This window comes from Artibeus jamaicensis, unplaced genomic scaffold (genome assembly GCF_021234435.1).
Source record: "Artibeus jamaicensis isolate MK-2021 breed Jamaican fruit bat unplaced genomic scaffold, CSHL_Jam_final contig_755, whole genome shotgun sequence".
Taxonomy (NCBI): Eukaryota; Metazoa; Chordata; class Mammalia; order Chiroptera; family Phyllostomidae; genus Artibeus; species Artibeus jamaicensis.
Window position 1 is genome coordinate 285,009 of NW_026521950.1, and position 15,848 is coordinate 300,856.

At 61.6% G+C, this 15,848-nt stretch overlaps 1 protein-coding gene across 2 annotated transcripts; it reads right to left on the bottom strand.

Annotated features, from left to right (window-relative positions):
- Nucleotides 1-1,663: 1,663 nt before the first annotated feature.
- On the bottom strand, nt 1,664-8,238 carry DPEP1 (dipeptidase 1). 2 transcript variants are annotated; one of them, XM_037142810.2, is made up of 11 exons: nt 7,878-8,238; nt 5,856-6,030; nt 4,059-4,191; nt 3,675-3,807; nt 3,411-3,561; nt 3,219-3,288; nt 2,755-2,931; nt 2,579-2,663; nt 2,427-2,502; nt 2,098-2,233; nt 1,664-2,022 (listed from the first exon to the last, which is right to left on the bottom strand). In XM_037142810.2, exons 2-11 carry the CDS (start codon nt 5,957-5,959, stop codon nt 1,855-1,857), a joined length of 1,233 nt encoding a protein of 410 aa, XP_036998705.2. In that variant the 5' UTR covers nt 5,960-6,030; nt 7,878-8,238; the 3' UTR covers nt 1,664-1,854. The 2 variants fall into 2 exon arrangements, with proteins under 2 accessions (XP_036998705.2, XP_036998697.2); XM_037142802.2 differs by having other exon boundaries at nt 5,856-6,196.
- Nucleotides 8,239-15,848: the final 7,610 nt, after the last annotated feature.

Below are 15,848 nucleotides of genomic sequence, written 5' to 3' on the forward strand. Positions count from 1 at the left end.
ATCTGGTGGGAGAAGTGGGATGACTGGATGCACAGACGCCACACCCCGACACCTGGTCATCCTGTGACTGGCTTCCTGTGTGTGGTTCTGTCCCCGGGGGCCGCAGCCCTGCCTGTCATTGCCATTCCTTGTTTTGACAAGGACCGTGGGTGTCAGTGTGGTTCTCCAGCCATTCCAGAAGCCACACCCGCGCGCCCTGTGTGCGCTGGAGACCCAAGTTCACACTTGCAGGCCCTCCCTGTCCTGGAAACCCAGCCGCCACTTGCTCACTGCCTGCTCTGCCGCCTGGTGCAGAGTTTCGACCCCGACTGTGCTAGCCTGAGCCTGGCCAAGCAGAGGACAGTGGGCAGAGTCTTTGCCGTGGCCTCCAGCACGTTGATGACGCTCCTTGTCACCATGCCCTCGGTGAGGAGGTGGTCAGCTGCCTATGGGAGTCCCTTGTGTTCCATTACGGGGACCCCCGCCGCTGCCCCCACACTGGGGGCCCTGGGGCTGCTGTGCACCTGGCCTGAGCAATAACGTGAGTCCTTCCTGGGGGTGGGGCCGCGGCAGGTAGTGCAGTCCCCAGAGTGACGGGTCCAGGCGCTGCTGGGACATCCCTGCACCAGAGAGCTCCTCGCTGTGGGGTAGGGGCTGCCCTGGGCCAGCCCCTGGGTAGGGGGTGGCCAGGACACCAGCGGTCGTGGGGCAGTGCCCCTCCTTGGGAGGGCTGGGGGTGTGTCCCCACTGACGAGTGACCACTCGATGGCCCTGGGGATTCTGAGGTCCGGTCTCCCTCTGGTACGGTTGAACGTGGTTGCAACTGTTCAGGGCAAGCAGTGAAGCCTTTCTCAGGAGAAGATGCCCCAGGGGACCCCTGACACGGGGGTGGGGGCGGGATGCCTACTCAGCGGAGGGAGGGCTTGGCTTTTTTTAAAAACATGAATTGCATCTCAGTGGCCAGCAGACACCCATGAAGGTGCCTTCCGCAGAGGGCCCAGCTGGCCAGGGTGGCAGGGCCCATGCCCACAGGCTGGGGGTTTGTGCTGCTTCACAGGGGGCCCACGTGGGGCTACACCTGGCATCCACCTGTGCACGGGGGCCGTCTGGGGCCTAGAAAGGACCTAGAAAGGGCCCAGGCGGGTTGGGCTCCCAGACTGGGTCTGTCTGTCACCCACGGGCTGTTTGTCTCAGGACACGTCCACACAATGCCCAGCAGGGGGTGCTGCTCCCCCCCAAATGAGCACCCTGCAGGACTGTTCTCTGCCGCAGGCAGGCGCTGCGGCGTGGTCCCGAGGCCCGCTGCCCACCCCCACTTCCAGTCTGTCCACAGAGGCTGGAAGGGGGTGGTGGGCACACCTAGTGTGAGTGCCTGTGGGTGTGGGTGGGTGTGCATGCATGTGCAGATAGGTGTGGGCACGTGTGTGCAGGTGTGTGTGCCATGTGCAGGCATAACTGGGAGGACATGGGTGTGTTGGCGTGTGTATCTTTACAAGTGTTTGGGGGACGCTGGAGCCCAGGCTGTGTTTTTAAAGACACCCCCAGCAGTGACATGTGAACCCCCCCTTCATACCCCAAGTCCTTCTAAGATCAGGGCCCTCCGAGGCCTGGAGGTCCAGTCCAACCAGGGGCTGCCAGGTCACCAGATGTGACCTGAGATCCGCAGGAGGCCCCTCCAGGGTGACACACAGCCCGAGGGCTCAAAGGGGTGGGTGCCTTTATTGAGGGTCTTCTGTGGGCCCGTGTCCCGAGCCCCCACCCCTGCAGCCTGCTGCCCAGGTGCCCGCTCAGGCCAGTCATGTGCGAGGAGCCGTGTGCCTGGAGCCCAGGGTGCTCCACGGTCCAGTTTCCCCTGAGCTTCCAGAGCCCAGGGTGTCATAGAAGTCGCAGGCTGAGGAGGGCAGGGGTGAGGGCGGCCAGCAGGACCCCCGACTGGCGGTGGAAGCTGGGGGCCTGCGAGTAGCCGTAGTAGGTCCTGCAGGAGTCCTCCAGCTCCTCCCTCGGGATGAGCGCCTCCCCCGGGGGGCGGCTGTGGTTGCTTGCCTGTGGACATACGTATAGTTGGGCTTCTCGCCCACCTGCCTGGCAAGGGGCTGGGTGGGCGGGAGCCCTCCTCACCTGCTCCACCGCCTCGAACACCCTCAGCAGGTTGTTGGCCAGGGCGCCCCTGACCTCCTCCTCCGTCCACTGTCTCCGGAGCAGCTCGGCGACCAGGTCTGGGTACTTGGACACGTCCTCGAGCCCCGTGGGGACCCTGAGAGGAGGGCGGAGAGGACGCGGCTCCACTGCCCTGGGGTCAGGGGCTTGGGGACCTGTCTGCCCCACCCGAGGCACTGGGGGCCTGATGGGGTCGCCTCTAGAAGGGGAGGTCTGCCGGGACACTTACCCTCCAGCCCCTCGTGACAGGCCCCTGGGGGTCACGATACCGGCCCAGTCTCCGTCCTTACCTTGAGACACCGTCGAAGTCCCCCCCGAAGCCCACCGCTTCGGCCCCTGCCACCTTCCTGATGTGGTCCAGGTGGTCTGCAAGGGAGGCCCCAGGTGTGGGTCCTGCCGGAGGCGCCCTCCCGCTCGGCCGAGGCAGCTCACACCCACCCACCTGCTACTTGGGACAGGTTGGCCTCCTTTTTGCAGGCGACATAGTCGTTGTAGAAGTTCACCATCACCAGGCCGCCGTTCTTCCTCTGCTCAGGACAGGGAGGGGCTGTGGGCGTGGGGTAGGCTCACCACCCCCTCCCCGGGGTCCGGGGCCGCCTGGGCCAACAGGCGCCTCACCACCAGCTGCAGCACATCATCTGGCACGTTCCGCCGGTGCTGGCACAGCTGGAAGGCGGAGGAGTGGCTGAAGATGACCGGGGCCGCAGACAGGTTCAGAGCAGCCTTCATGGTGGCCACGGACGTGTGCGCCAGGTCGATGAGGACACCCAGCCGGTTCAGCTCCTGCACCACGCTCTGCGGGCACATGGGCTTCAGGGTCTGGGAGAGCCCCGCCCCGGCCATGGGGGCGAGGGCCGGTGCACTCGTGTTGGCACAGCCTCGTGAGGTTCACTGCTGCCCCCCGAGAGGTCTAGGCGGGGGGTGCTTTTGGGCAGGGGCCCCATGGGTAGAAGATTGGGGTCTGAATGCCCGCCCTTGGATGACCCCAGCCAGCTTCCTTTCGTGAGGAAACAGAGACCCCAGCAGGTGGGACACCGTCTCCTGGGTCATGTCTCTCCTGAGGGTTCTTGCCGTTTACTCACCTTCCCAAAGAGCGACAGGCCTTGGTTCTGGGCCTTGTCGTCCCCCTTGTCCACCAGCCAGTTGTCGGCCCTGGGGAGCGGGGGAGAGTCATCGTCCCCAGGACCCTGCCCCCATCGAGACCCAGAGCGGCAGGGCTGCGTCTGAGCCCACCTGCGGCTTCTCCCGAGCCAGGGCTCCCAGGGGCCACTCACCAGGGCGTGTTGCAGTTGTGTGTGAGGGTCAGGTACCGCATCCCCACGTGGTAGAATGCCCGCAGGACGCCCAGGCTGCTGTCGATGGAGTGGCCGCCTTCCACACCAACCAGACTGGCCACCTTCCCGTCCTGGAAGGCCTGTCGGATGCCTGTGAGCAGAACCGCGCAGGGCCGTGGGTGTCTGGGCAGCAGGTGCGCCCCCTCCGCTCGGGGCGAGGTGGGGGTGGTGGGGACCAGGGCGGCTGGTTGGGCCGGCACCCACCTTTGCTGTTGGTGACGCACACGAAGGTCTCAGGGTACTTCTGGCACATGCGGTGGATGACATCAATCTGCTCCAGTGTCCGCCTCACGGCGTCTTTGTTCTGGGTGTCACAGGGCACATACGCGGACCAGAACTGGGGGGCAGAGGGAGGAGCTAGGACCCGGGGCCCCACCCTCCATAAACATGGAAGGTCGGGCTGGCTCCCCTCCAGTGTTGGAAGCAGTCTCTTCAGCCCGTGTGGCTGTTGAGTTCCCTCCAAAGCTCTGCAGACCCAAGGAGGTGGGGGTACGCTGCCACCAGAGAGGGGCTGCACATTAGCCAGGATCCCAGGGAGGAGGAGATGGACCCCCAGCCTAAGGGGATGCAGGGCCAGCCCAGCCGTACCTGGCCCCCCACAAAGCCAGCCTTCAGCTTGGGGATGTTGGTGTGGGTGTCGGCCAGGTGGTTCAGGTCGGCCTCCTCCCTCCAGAGCTGGTTGTTGAACCTCTCCAGCATCACCCAGGGCAGGTCGTTGTGCCTGGGCCAGGAGGGGGGACGGGAGGCAGGTCAGCGAGGCCACTGGGGCCTGGGGCTCCAAGCTCCATCCCGGGTCTCTGTCCCCTGTGGTATTCCAGCTTCTCACAGGCTTAGGTCTAAGGCTGTCCTCAGGTCATAGGTTACTCATTACCTAGACACACCTGAGTCAGGTCACCTGCACTGAGAGCCATAAATGCATAGGTCTTCCCTCCAAGAACCTTTCCTGGGTGTCCTGTGTGTGTGTGTGTGTGTGTGTAGAAGCCACGGAGACTGTGGGAGTCAATCAGAACGCAGTCTCGGGCCCATGCAGACCACCAGTCGGAAGCTGGGTTTTATTAGTACAGTGTGTGAGTACACGCCTGTGCCCGTGCACACACAGGCGTGTGGCCACACGTGCACGGGACCTCTAGGCGGGGGTCTTCTGGGTCCCTAACCCAGTGCAGTCTGGGCCTAAGGCTTCGTCCTTGGGATGCCCAGGGCCCTGGTGCCACTGCGGGTCACCCCAGCATGCCACCCCTGCCTCTCTGAGCACCATCGGAGACCCCAGAAGCCTCTCCGTTCTCTGAGTGGGGGGTGGGGGTCTGTGAATGGTGAGACTGACTGACGCTAGGGGTCAGGACGCCTGGCTGCCTGCGTGGAGGAGGGTGGGGCCAGAGTCCAGGCGCTGTCACCAGGGCAGAGCTGCAGCAGGCCTCTGTGCAGACCTCACGCCTTTCCTGGAGGCCCCCCTCCCCGTCTGCCTAGGAAATCCAGTCCCACCCTCCAGCTGCCTCCCAGAGGGAGAGGAGCCATCTCAAGCCACAGTCCATCCTGCGTGTGTCTGTGGTCCGGGTGGCCATGCTTCCGGGTGCTGGGGGCAGCTGTTGTGGGGCACGGCTGGCAGTGTTCCCCCCTCCCCCTTGGTAACAGACCCTCCCCCCAGTTTTAGCAGGGCACATAGCCACTCGAAACAGACATTTCCTGCCCCGGCTGGTGTGGCTCAATAGATTGAGTACTGGCCTGCAGATCAAAGGGTTGCTGGTTCGATTCCTAGTCAGGGCAAGTACCCGGGTTTGGGCCAGGTCCCCAGTAGGGGGTACACGAGAGGCAACCACACACTGATGTTTCTCCCCCTCTCTCTAAATACATAAAATCTTAAAGAAAGAAGAGATACTTCTGTCCTCTTCCAGCTGGGCGTGGCCATGTAGCTCAGTCTGTCCCGTGACAGCCGTTGCTCCCCTATTGCCCCTTTACCCCGCCTGGTGGCAGGCAGACAGTGCAGTCAGAGTTCACGTGGCCACCGTAAGCCCTGAGGGCACCTGGGGAATGGTGGCCTCACTGAGCCCTCGCCCTGTGGGACGCCAGGGTCCCCCCGCGGCTTCCCCATGTTGAAGCTGCATGTTTGGCCGTGAGAGGTGCTGACACGAGCTGGCCTGCCATCACCGGCTTTGACCTTGTCCACCTCGTCCCAGCCGTCCAGGCCTCTGCACAGTCCCAGGTGCCCACATCCTGGCTCTCCAACTATTGCCGGCTGCCGGGCCCTGCAGGCCTCTGTACAGCCCCCAGCACCTGCACTGGGACCCCTCTCGCTGTGCCCACTGCCTCAAGTGCACTATCATGTCGGGCAGTACCTGCCTCGAGTCATGGACACCTGGCCTGGCTCTTGGCCCCCCAGTGGCCACTTACCCGTCAATCAGAGGGGTGGCCTGCATGATTTTCTTCGCCTCTTCCTGGAACCTGTCTGCGGTGCAGATGGCCACCAGGGACCAGAGCCACCAGCTGGCCCACATGACAGTCCCCAGGGGCCTACTCCCACGCTGCGCCAGGCCCGACTGTCTTGTGCACGGAGGATAAGCCGCGGCTGGAAGACAGTGCAGAGGCCTTTGTTCAGGTGATCACTGTTTATGAGTGGTCAGCACATTCCTGGCGAGGAAGGGCAAGTGCCAAGTCCCCACTTGTGGCTGGGCCCACGACGATGCAGCTGAAGGCTGCACTGTTATTGCCTCCGTCAGGACTGGGCCTGAGGTCTGCAAACAAGAGCTGGAGGTGAGGTGAACTTCGCTCCCACCACACCTACCAGTGCCAGTGTCTGCACCCCAACTTCCGCACAGGCCCCCCGGTCCTGCTGCAGGCTCTGGCGGGGAGAGGCCCTGGCCCGCATCCTCTATGAGCTGGGATCCTCTCCCCACCGGCTACAGCCTCCAGTCTCCAGGGCCCTCAGCACCAGACGCCCATTGGACCACTGCCTGGGCATTGGCTCAGCCCATCCCAGTGGCACAAACCTGGACACAGTGACAGTGTGGCACTTGCCTGGGCACAACTGTCAGACTGGGGGCACCAGAAACCCAGTCATTGCAGGAATTAGCATTTTAGCACAATACTTTAAAAAACTAACACATCTGTGCCAGTATAATCCACTATGAACAAAACGTCTGACTTCTAAGTAAAGGAGGGCCAGCGTTCTGATGTCCCCGTCTGGCCCGGCCCCACTGGGGTTCTGTGTGGTCCATCTGACAGCTTCAGCTTCAAGTGTTTCTTGCAAGTTGGTGACAGGATGACATTTCTAGGAAGGATGCTGTGGGTGTGACCCCATTCCTAAGGGACCACCTGGTGAGAACTCGGACCTCCCAGTCACTCCATGTGGGCCCCTCCCCAGAGCTGCAGACACAGCAGAGCTCGTGTGGTGGGTGGCAGTCCTCCAAGCAATGTCTCTCGGGCACATGCCCTCCTTGGGTCGCGGGCCCTTTCTCGTGGGTCTTCTGTCCCTGTGTTTTCTGTCCCTTTTTAGGTTTTCTTCTGCTTTGCTTCTGTCCCCAGCATGGTCACTTAATGTTTTCTTTAGGGAATTGCATATTGAGTTTCTCGGGAGTGGCTTCTGGTGTGCTGGTGGCTGTGGACTGGCTCCGGGTGTGGAGAGAGTGTGAGTCTGCCGTCCCAGGCTCTGTCCTTGGCCGACTGGACTCGTCCTTCTCGTTTGTTTGTCTGTGCCTGTGGCTGCTTTGCAGCCTCACTTCCAGCAGCCGTGGCCTCCGCGCCTTCTTCTGCAGTGCCTGGGGGGGCGGCGGGGCTGTCCAGATGGCGGGCTCTGTGCTGAGCGAGCCAGCGGCCGCCGTAGACGGGGCCAGAGCTCAACTCAAGCAAAGTGCCCACTGCGCTCATTTCCAAGTCTGGTTCCCACCTCTCGGGTCACCTGTCACCTGTCCGAGTGAGGCCCATGTGCTCGAGGTGCTGTGACGTGGACTCTCTCTCTAGAGGCTGCGTCTGGCCTGGCATCTGTCTGCCACCTGGTGCTCTCTCCTAGAGCAGCTGCCCTGGGGGGCTGGCCAGCAGCCCCAGCTTGGCACGGCTGGCCTTCGTCCTTTCCCACTGAGCCCCCAGCCCCTGGTGACCTTGCCACTCGCAGACTGGTAGCTTCTCCTCACCCAGAAGGTGGTCCTGCCCTCACCCCATGCTCCCCAGGGGGCTGTACAGCCTGGTGGGTGACCCTGGGACCCCCCCAGTTGGCACAGCAGCGGGCCCTCCTTTAGGGAGTCCTGACAGGAGTGGGGCCTCAGCCTCATCTCAGTGCCTCCCTGACCCCAGAAGCCACCCTTTCCCCCTTGACCCGACACCAGGGACCCCTGCTCTGACCTGCCCTCCAACCCCTGGAGAACCCCAGACCCCCAGTCTGTGGGCCCTCTCCCCCCACCTCCCTCATGATGCACTCACCTGTCCGTCTCCGCCCAGTTCACGCTCGGGCCTCGCCGAGTATACAGCAGGGGCCCACTAACAGGTGCACCCTCACCCAGGGGCTCCAGAGGTGGGGGGTCACAGAGCCCAGGTCCGTGGTCCTGTGCTGAGCCCCCAGCGAGGAAGAAGGTGCTGCTGGGACCTGTCTCAGGCCGCCCGGCTCCCTGGTCCTGAGCTTGGGGGTTTGTTATTGTTTTTCTCAAGTTTCAGCCCTCCCCTAAGTTCTCTAGCCAGCTTCACTTGCACAAGAAGTCCACTTCTTACAGATGAAACATCCCGGGGGCCTCTGCGACACCATGGAGCAGGACAAGGAGCTGGATGTCCAACACATGTCAGCTGGTTCTGGTTTCTGCAGACGCAAGTGAGGCCTCAGTCGGCCGGGCGGGGCGGGGCGGGGCGGGGCCGGGGTGGCGAGGGCACAGGCTCCCTCTGACCAGCAGGCTGGGCTTGGGCCCGGGACAGGCAGGATGCAGGGACTGTGTTTGCGGCAAGGAGTCCAGGTCCCCGGGCGGTGCTGTGTCTCCACAGGAGAGCTGATTTGTGGGGGGGCAGCAGGGAGGGGGCTCGATGCTGGGCCTGTGATGCCCCCACCGGCGGTCAGCTAAGGACTTGGGGATCGCCGCCCAGGTAGCTTTCCTGGTGCCCGGACCCTGTCACCGCCCACACTGTCTGGGGAACCTCCCTGGTGCAGGACCGGGGCACTGGCACCCACACGTGCAGGGGGGCCATGGGTGATCCCCCCTCACTCCAGCTGTCACAGGTGGGAATATAAGGAGGGCCCAGCTTGGGGGGGGGGTCCACCAAGTGGTTTCTGAATCGGAGGCTTGGGTGGGAGGCACCACCTAGGGTTCCAGCAGCTCAGTGGGGTCACTGTGGGGATGACCAACCCTAACCCTTGCCCACCCTCTGCCAGTCACTGTCTTTAAATGGAGGACAGTCCCCAGTCGAGGCGCTGCTGCTGCTGTGAGCGGTTCCAGTGTCACGCTGGGGAGGACGGGGACACAGTGACGGTCTAGGGGGCCGGGCGGGGGATTTCCCTCGCTTCAGAGCCTGGGGGGCCACAGTGAGAAGGGGCACTGATGGAGGGGGCATCCAAGTAGGGGCCCGCAGTGCTGTGAGGGCCGCTGCCTGGCTCTCCGACCCTCCGCCCTGGGCCGGGCTGGCCGTGCACAGCCCAGGGAGAGTGGGGGCACAGGAGAGGGGCTGAGGGGCCCTGTGCCCCGGGGAGGGAAGGACAGGGATTCGTGGGCTCTGGACATCTCCAGCAGTGGCCTGGGCTGTGGGCTGGTCCCCCAACTCCACATTCAGACAAGACCCTTGTGTAGGGCTCGCTGAAGCCCTGCTTTGGCACCGACCTCGGATGGGAAGGCCCGGCGTGGGGGAGAGAGATTTCTGCCTTTAATGGTATTACTTCCTATTCTCTGTCACATTTTCAGCATGTGCATTAAGGCGGGAAAGTGGAATGAATTAAAACAGAGGAAGAGACTCCTGAGGACCCCAGGCCACCCTGCCCTCTGTGCAGTTGATAGATTCTGGATAAAATTCCTCGTTTTATCTTTGACGTGTTTTGTCAGGCAGTCTGAAGGGACAGTGGGTCCCCTACATCCCATCCCAGCCCCTTCCTCCGGAGGCCCGGGGACTGGAAAATAGTAAGTCACGCCCTGGGACTGAAAAGTACGTCACTCTGAAAAACAAACGCAGTAACGGGTCGACACAGGACTCGTACCTTCTGCAACCCAGTGGCCTTGGGCTTGGAGCTGTGCAGCCTGGGCCTCTGTTTCTGGGCCCAGGAAGGGGGATGGCAGCCCCCCAGCAGCCTCCAGACACCCCTACAGCTGTGAGGATTTCTCACTGATTTTTTTTCTGCCTGAGGGTCGCACCTCACAGGACTATGCTTGTCCACTGCCTGCTGTCCCCAGACCTGACCCACTGTCCCCCAGGGCAGAGGAGCTGACCCCACAATCCACCCAGCGGTTGGCTCCCTGCCCAACTGTGGCTCCGAGGGGGGGCCCTGGACTGCGTCCCAGGGAGGGTCGTGCAGGCGTCTGCGGTTTGGTGTTGGGCCTGGTGCACGTGCCGTCTGAGGGAGCTGGCTCCAGTCGGGGCCTGACAGGGCCTCCTGGGCGAGTCAGCGGCCTTGGCCATGCCGCCCCAGGAGGGTGGGCCCCCTCGTCCTGGCCCTGGCAGTTCTGGGGCCTGAGGTTCTAACACTGAGATGGCAGATTGTGCCTTAGCAGCGCAGGGAGTTCCTGGTCATGACCCCAGAAGCACGCCTGACCCTCCCAGTGGGGCACCAAGGTGTCTGGGCCCGGCCTTGGCCCCTGGGTGTGTCATGGGACACTCTCCATTTGAAGGAGACGGACCTGTGAGGAGGCCTTGTGTGTGCGGTCCATGAAATGGGCCAGAGTCAGCCTGTGGCCAGTGGGCTCTCGGGGCTGGGCCCCTCGGCGGGGGGGCTCTCCTCGGACCCACACCCCGAGGGGAGCTGGGCGGCAGGTGTCCACCCCACTGGCAACTCTGAGGCTGCCCTCTGGTGGCCGGTCAGGCTCCTGCAGCTGTGACCCAGGAGGTCACTGCCTGGCGTGGGGTCTGGAGGCTGCTCAGAGACGATCACCCCCTTTCCCAGGTCAGGAACTGAGGCTGCACATGCCCAGGCCGCATGGCTCAGAGCGGGTCCAAGCCCAGGTCACAGAGTGGCAGAGAGCAGGAGTTCTGTGCTGACCACTGTTGCTGCATTTATGTTTTGGAATGCCCAGGGCAGTGTGTGTGGAGAAGGGGGCCCACGTCTCCCTTGCCCGCCTGTCCCTGGGGGTCTGTGTTCCATCAAGGCCTCTCAGAGCTGCCTGCACCTCAGTGGGTGGTCAGAGGCCTCCCGACATCACTGCCTGGACAGAGGGGACCCCTTGCCTTGCATCTCCTCCCCTGCACACAAGGGGCTGAGGGCAGAAGAGGGCACATTTGGGGCACTGGGCGTCCCCCACCCACGACATCTAACTGCCCCCTCCTGGAGTGCAACACAGGTCAGCGACCTTCCCTGAATTTCTGTATGCGAGGTGTAGGGCTGCCGAGCCCCCCAGCCCGTCCCCACGAGCACCAGGCAGCCGCATCCTGAAGGGCAAGGAACATTCTAGGCAGCACAGACGGCGAGATGTGGGGACATGGGTGGGATGGGCGGCAGGGGCCCCAGCAGGCTCTGCAGGTCTAGGCCTTGTCCCAGGACCCAGGAGGCTGCCGCTTCCCAGACGACGCGGGGAGGAGCCCCGCGTGGGGATGTGCTGCAAACCTGTTCCCGTCTGACTGCAGTGCCCCTCCTTCAAGAAGCCCATCTGTTTCCAGGCTGCGCCCTGCTGAACCTGGGCTCTGGGGCTGGGGCTGTGCTAGGCCACCCCCTCTCCAGCAGCACCCCGCCCTCTGTTCCTCTCCCCCCTCCCCCTCCGTGGGTGGCAGCACCTCCCTGGGACCCCAGCTCATTGGCCCCCAGTCCACTTACCTTGGCCTCAGCAATGCAGGCTTGTCTGCAGCCAGGGCTCAGCCGCCAGGACCTCACAGCTATACTGGCCCCGCCCAGGCCACCTGTTCTCCTCCCAGGCCTGTGCCCAGGAAGGTGAAAATGCCCCATTCCCACCTGCAGAGCCCCAAGCCTGCGAGTCTGCGGAAGTGGGGGTGAGGAGGGGCAGGAGCAGCCTAAGACAAAGGGGCTGGGCAGGAAGGAAGGCGGGAGGCACTGTTTGCTGGGGCCCCTGCCCAGGGCTGCCAGGGCCGCCGTGTCCAGCTTTGCAGATCGTAGAAGACGCCCCTGTCGGCACCTGTGAGCTTTCCCATTCTTTTCGTTGTGCATTTTAATTGTGAAAACGTAACAGATATACCAAAAGCTACGAAAGACTTGGGCGCCCTCACGGAAACGTGGACACGTGCTCACATCAGGGTTATTCACAAGAGCCAGGAAGTGGAAACAACCTGGCTGACAACCTCCGCTGACAACGGGCCAACGCGACGCGGCCTAGCCTGGCGGCGGAGTCTCTCGCAGCCATGGAGCTCGGCCCCAGCACGCCGCACACCTGTGGACTGGGGAAAGGCGCTGCTCCGTCCAAGAAGCAGATGCACAGGACCCGGAGCTGGGATGAAACGTCCAGAGCGGGACTCGCTTCTAGTCCGCTGCGGGCAGTGGGAGGGGCCCAGGGACTTCCGGAGCCAGTGCTGTGCCCTGGACTGAACCCGAGTCCGGAGTTCATGTGCTGCCCCGGACCTTTCGGAGGTGGGCGTCTGGGGGCGAGTGGAGCTGCAGGACGGGGAGTGTGCTTTCTTGAGAAGAGGACAGAGGAGCTGTCTCCTGGTCACAGCGACGACACAGTGGGAAGGTGGCCATCAACGAGCCAGGAAGAGGACACTCACCAGACACCCGCTGCAGGTGGGGGATTAGCGCCCCCATCACAGCTGCTACAGACCACCCTAGGCCACCCCACTGGGAGTGTGAGACTCAGCCTGAGAATTCCCTCACCTTCTGTTGCAGCCAAGTGACAGAGGCGACCGACCAGACTCTGGGGAGCCAAGGTCGGGATGGGTGGAATTCTCTACCAGGTGGAAAGGGGAGCCGCACACAGACCCTCTGCACAGACCTGCATGGGCGTGGGGCTCCGGGGCTCCCAGAGTCCATCCTTAGTAAGGGCACCTCCCGTCTGAAGGAGGTCCCTGGACCCTTGGGGTCCATCTGCTGTAGGTGACCTGCAGTGTGTATGGAGTCCTGTGCTCTTGCCCTCCACCCCCCGGGACCACAGGAGGGTGCATCCCTGAGAGCCTCCCCTGAGCTGGGATGGAGGAGTGGACAGGCATCTGGGGGAAGCATGAGGGGCGGGGCTCAGAGCTGGGCTCTCAAAGGCACCCTCAGGCTGCAGCCCCAAGCAGAGGTGGGTGCCCAGGGGTCAAGGGGGTGGAGGGTGACTGGGGGGTGGGGTGGGGGCCTCCCCTTCCCCCGCTGTCTCCGGGGAGCATCTTGTTTGTTTGACTGTCTTCCTTTTGTTCACAGGATGCTGCTCTCAGATCTGGCCTTCGACTCTGGAAACTCTTCCCCAGCTCAGGTCCTGTGGGGCCTGAGGACAGATGGGTGGACGCACTGTGGCCTGTCTCTGAAGGTGCCTGAGGATGGTGAGTCTGCTGAGCAGGCAGTGTGGCTGCAGGCTGTCCCAGCCGGGACCCCAGGGTATTTCTAGGCCCAGGAGGGACCCCTGTTAGTGGCCGAGGCAGGAGGAGGCCCAGCTCCCCCTGCAGAGGGGCTGGGCCCCCCTTTCTCTGCGAGAGTCGCAGTGGGAGGCTCATTCCAGAACAGGCGTTGCCCGCGTTTCCTGCCTGCTGCTGCCAGCGCCGTCTCAAAGACAAACATGCAGACGGAGTTCAAGTGTGGGCAGATTTTAATCAGTGAAACAAGCACAGCAGGGTGAAGAGTCTGGCCCCGGGCGAACTCAGCGTGGGCTTGCTGGAGATGCCGGGGACAGGGACCAGGTCCGTGAGCAGGACCAGAAGGGTCCAGAAGGGTCCGGAAGGAGAAAGTCGCTCTAACCCCAAAACGCATGTGTGACCACGTTTGGCACAAAGCAGGGGTTACGGGGAGAAAGGAGGCTGTGAGTTAGGTTCCCCAATTCATAACGGCCCTTCAGCAAGGTCTCGTTTTTCTAGACGGTTACACTGGCAAACACCACATTCAGCAGAAACCTTGAAACATTTATAATTTTGGCCCGGTTTCTTAAGAGGCCCAGAGGGGGGAAAGCGACATTTTTTCTTGTAGGGAGAATGGATTCCATCAGGCTGCCTTACCGGACGTCCAGGCCACTGTGGCTTGGCCGTGTCCCTGCGGCCTCGAGGACGGGCCCCCATGCAGAGAACAAAGCTCTGCTCTATGACTGTCAGTACTGGCACCCTGATGGCTTTCGATGGCTTTGCGTGCACTCAACATGTAAGGGAGTCAGGACTTCCCGGCCCCCTCGGCTTGCAGCGTGCGCGGACCACCCTGCCGGGGAATCGAGCCTGTCAGACATCCCCGCGGCCCCGCGGATTTTCTGCCGTCTGCCTGAGTCCCGGGGCAGCTGCAGGACTCTTGCGTTCCGGGTACCCTCTGACCCGGGGGCTCGGACTGGCGGCCACCTTGGTAAACGAGAGGCTCCATTCCCAGGACAGAAGCTGCAGAATCTTGAAACTCAGAGCCGTGTTTTATGTTTGATGTGTGGCTGAAATATGTTAGTAAAAGCGATCATGTTGAAATAAGCCAGTCAGAGAAAGACAAGTACCCTGTGATCTCTCTTGTATGTGGAATCGAGTGGACAAAATAAACAGAGACCTAGACTCGGAGAATGGACAGCTGTGAGGGGGGAGGGGTGGGGGAGGGAGGAGGGAGGGAGGAGGTAAGTGAGCGGAAGAAGTCTGGACTCCGGGTGACAAACACACGTCACAAAACCCACATGATGGCCTTGCATTGCAGCACTGTACATGTGAGACCCGTGTAATTTATTAACCAGTGTTATAATCAAACAGGGGGCTGGGTCACTGCGGAGCCGTCAGGATGTGCTGACTGGCCCTTGTCCCCGTCAGGCCCCTGCCTTCCCGCGGGGACGGCCTGTGCTCCGGGGTGACTGGGCCGGCAGCCACGTCTCGGGTGGTCACTTCCAAGGGTCAGCCATCCCAAGGAGTGTTTGTTCCGGTCTTTCCGGGCTCGATGTCCACGGAGGGGAGACGTGGGCTTGGGGGCTGGGCAGGGGCCTGGAGAAAAGTGTTGTCGGTATGGGCAGCTTTGGAACGAGAGCAGTTGGGGGTCCCCAGTCACTCTCCTCCAGCGAACGGCACCCACGTGGCATCTCCCCATGGCTGGCGGGTGCAGGCCCTGATCAGGCCCCCTCCCCTTACCTTTGGGGCCCCAGACTCTGCCCCATCCTGGGCTTCCTCACCAACACACAAGGTCCGTCCAGGTCACCTCACTGTCAGGAGCCGGCCAGCAACCGTCCCTTGACAAGGCTGGGACGGTTGAGATGCATCTGCAAGGCAGAGGCACCTGCGGCTGGATTTCCTGTCTGTCTCTCCTTACATGTTTGTTTTGGTGATCAAAAGGTGGTGGGATTGTTAGACACCTGCATTTCAGGTTCATTGATTCGCATAATTCCAATAAAGTTGTACAGAATAATTTCTTGACCAGAGAACAAAGTTCCCTCTAATGAAATAGCCCCTGAATGTCTAAAAGTTGTTGGAGTAACAGCCCCTCCTTTACCTTGAACAGGAATATACATTAATTAGAATTTAGCAGGCAAAGAAACAGGAGAAGCTTGTTAGATATTATAAACTAAGCACATAGATACAACTACCAAGGAGTTAGAGTCCATAGTACATAGAGAAACATTTTGGACAGAAAGATAGATAGCTAAGTGAGACATCACAAAGGCTTATAATGAATTTCCTAACCTCTGCTCGGTCTAGTGTACCTTTTTGCCCCATGTCAAATTCTAAGACCTTTAGTAAACAATAAGACATTTAAACTCTGTACATAGAGCTAGTTCAAATTGTCTGATTAATGGTTCTCCTGGTCAAAACAACTTTTGTTAACACATAACTGAAACTATGGAAATTCTTGTACTTTTCCTGGTTACCTCTGTATTCGTTTTTCTGCTTAACTGATCATGCCACGCACCCGTTCCTTTAATGTTATACAACAATCTCTATAAAAATAAAGCCGAAATCAAAATCTGTGAGTTCAGTCAGTCCCACAGAGGCTGGCTGTTCTCCGGCATCCAGTCGAGTGTCTGACTCCTCAGTCTCCTGCTACGTCCATCCTTCAGGGACCCTGAACCCTGCCGAGGCTGGGCCGGGGAACCTCACAACTCGTCCCTGCAGGACACACCCCAATGCAAGTGAAAGACCATGGCTGGGCGGGGCGCCCACTGCCGACCACCCCACACGGGCCTCATTCCCTCT

Coding starts and splice junctions, on each gene's coding strand:
- DPEP1 (XM_037142810.2), bottom strand. CDS start 5,959: ATGTGGGCCAGCTGGTGGCTCTGGTCCCTGGTGGCCATCTGCACCGCA. Junction 2,932..3,218: donor GCCTGTCGCTCTTTGGGAAG/GTGAGTAAACGG, acceptor ATGTGCCCGCAG/AGCGTGGTGCAGGAGCTGAA. Junction 2,023..2,097: donor TGTTCGAGGCGGTGGAGCAG/GTGAGGAGGGCT, acceptor GTATGTCCACAG/GCAAGCAACCACAGCCGCCC.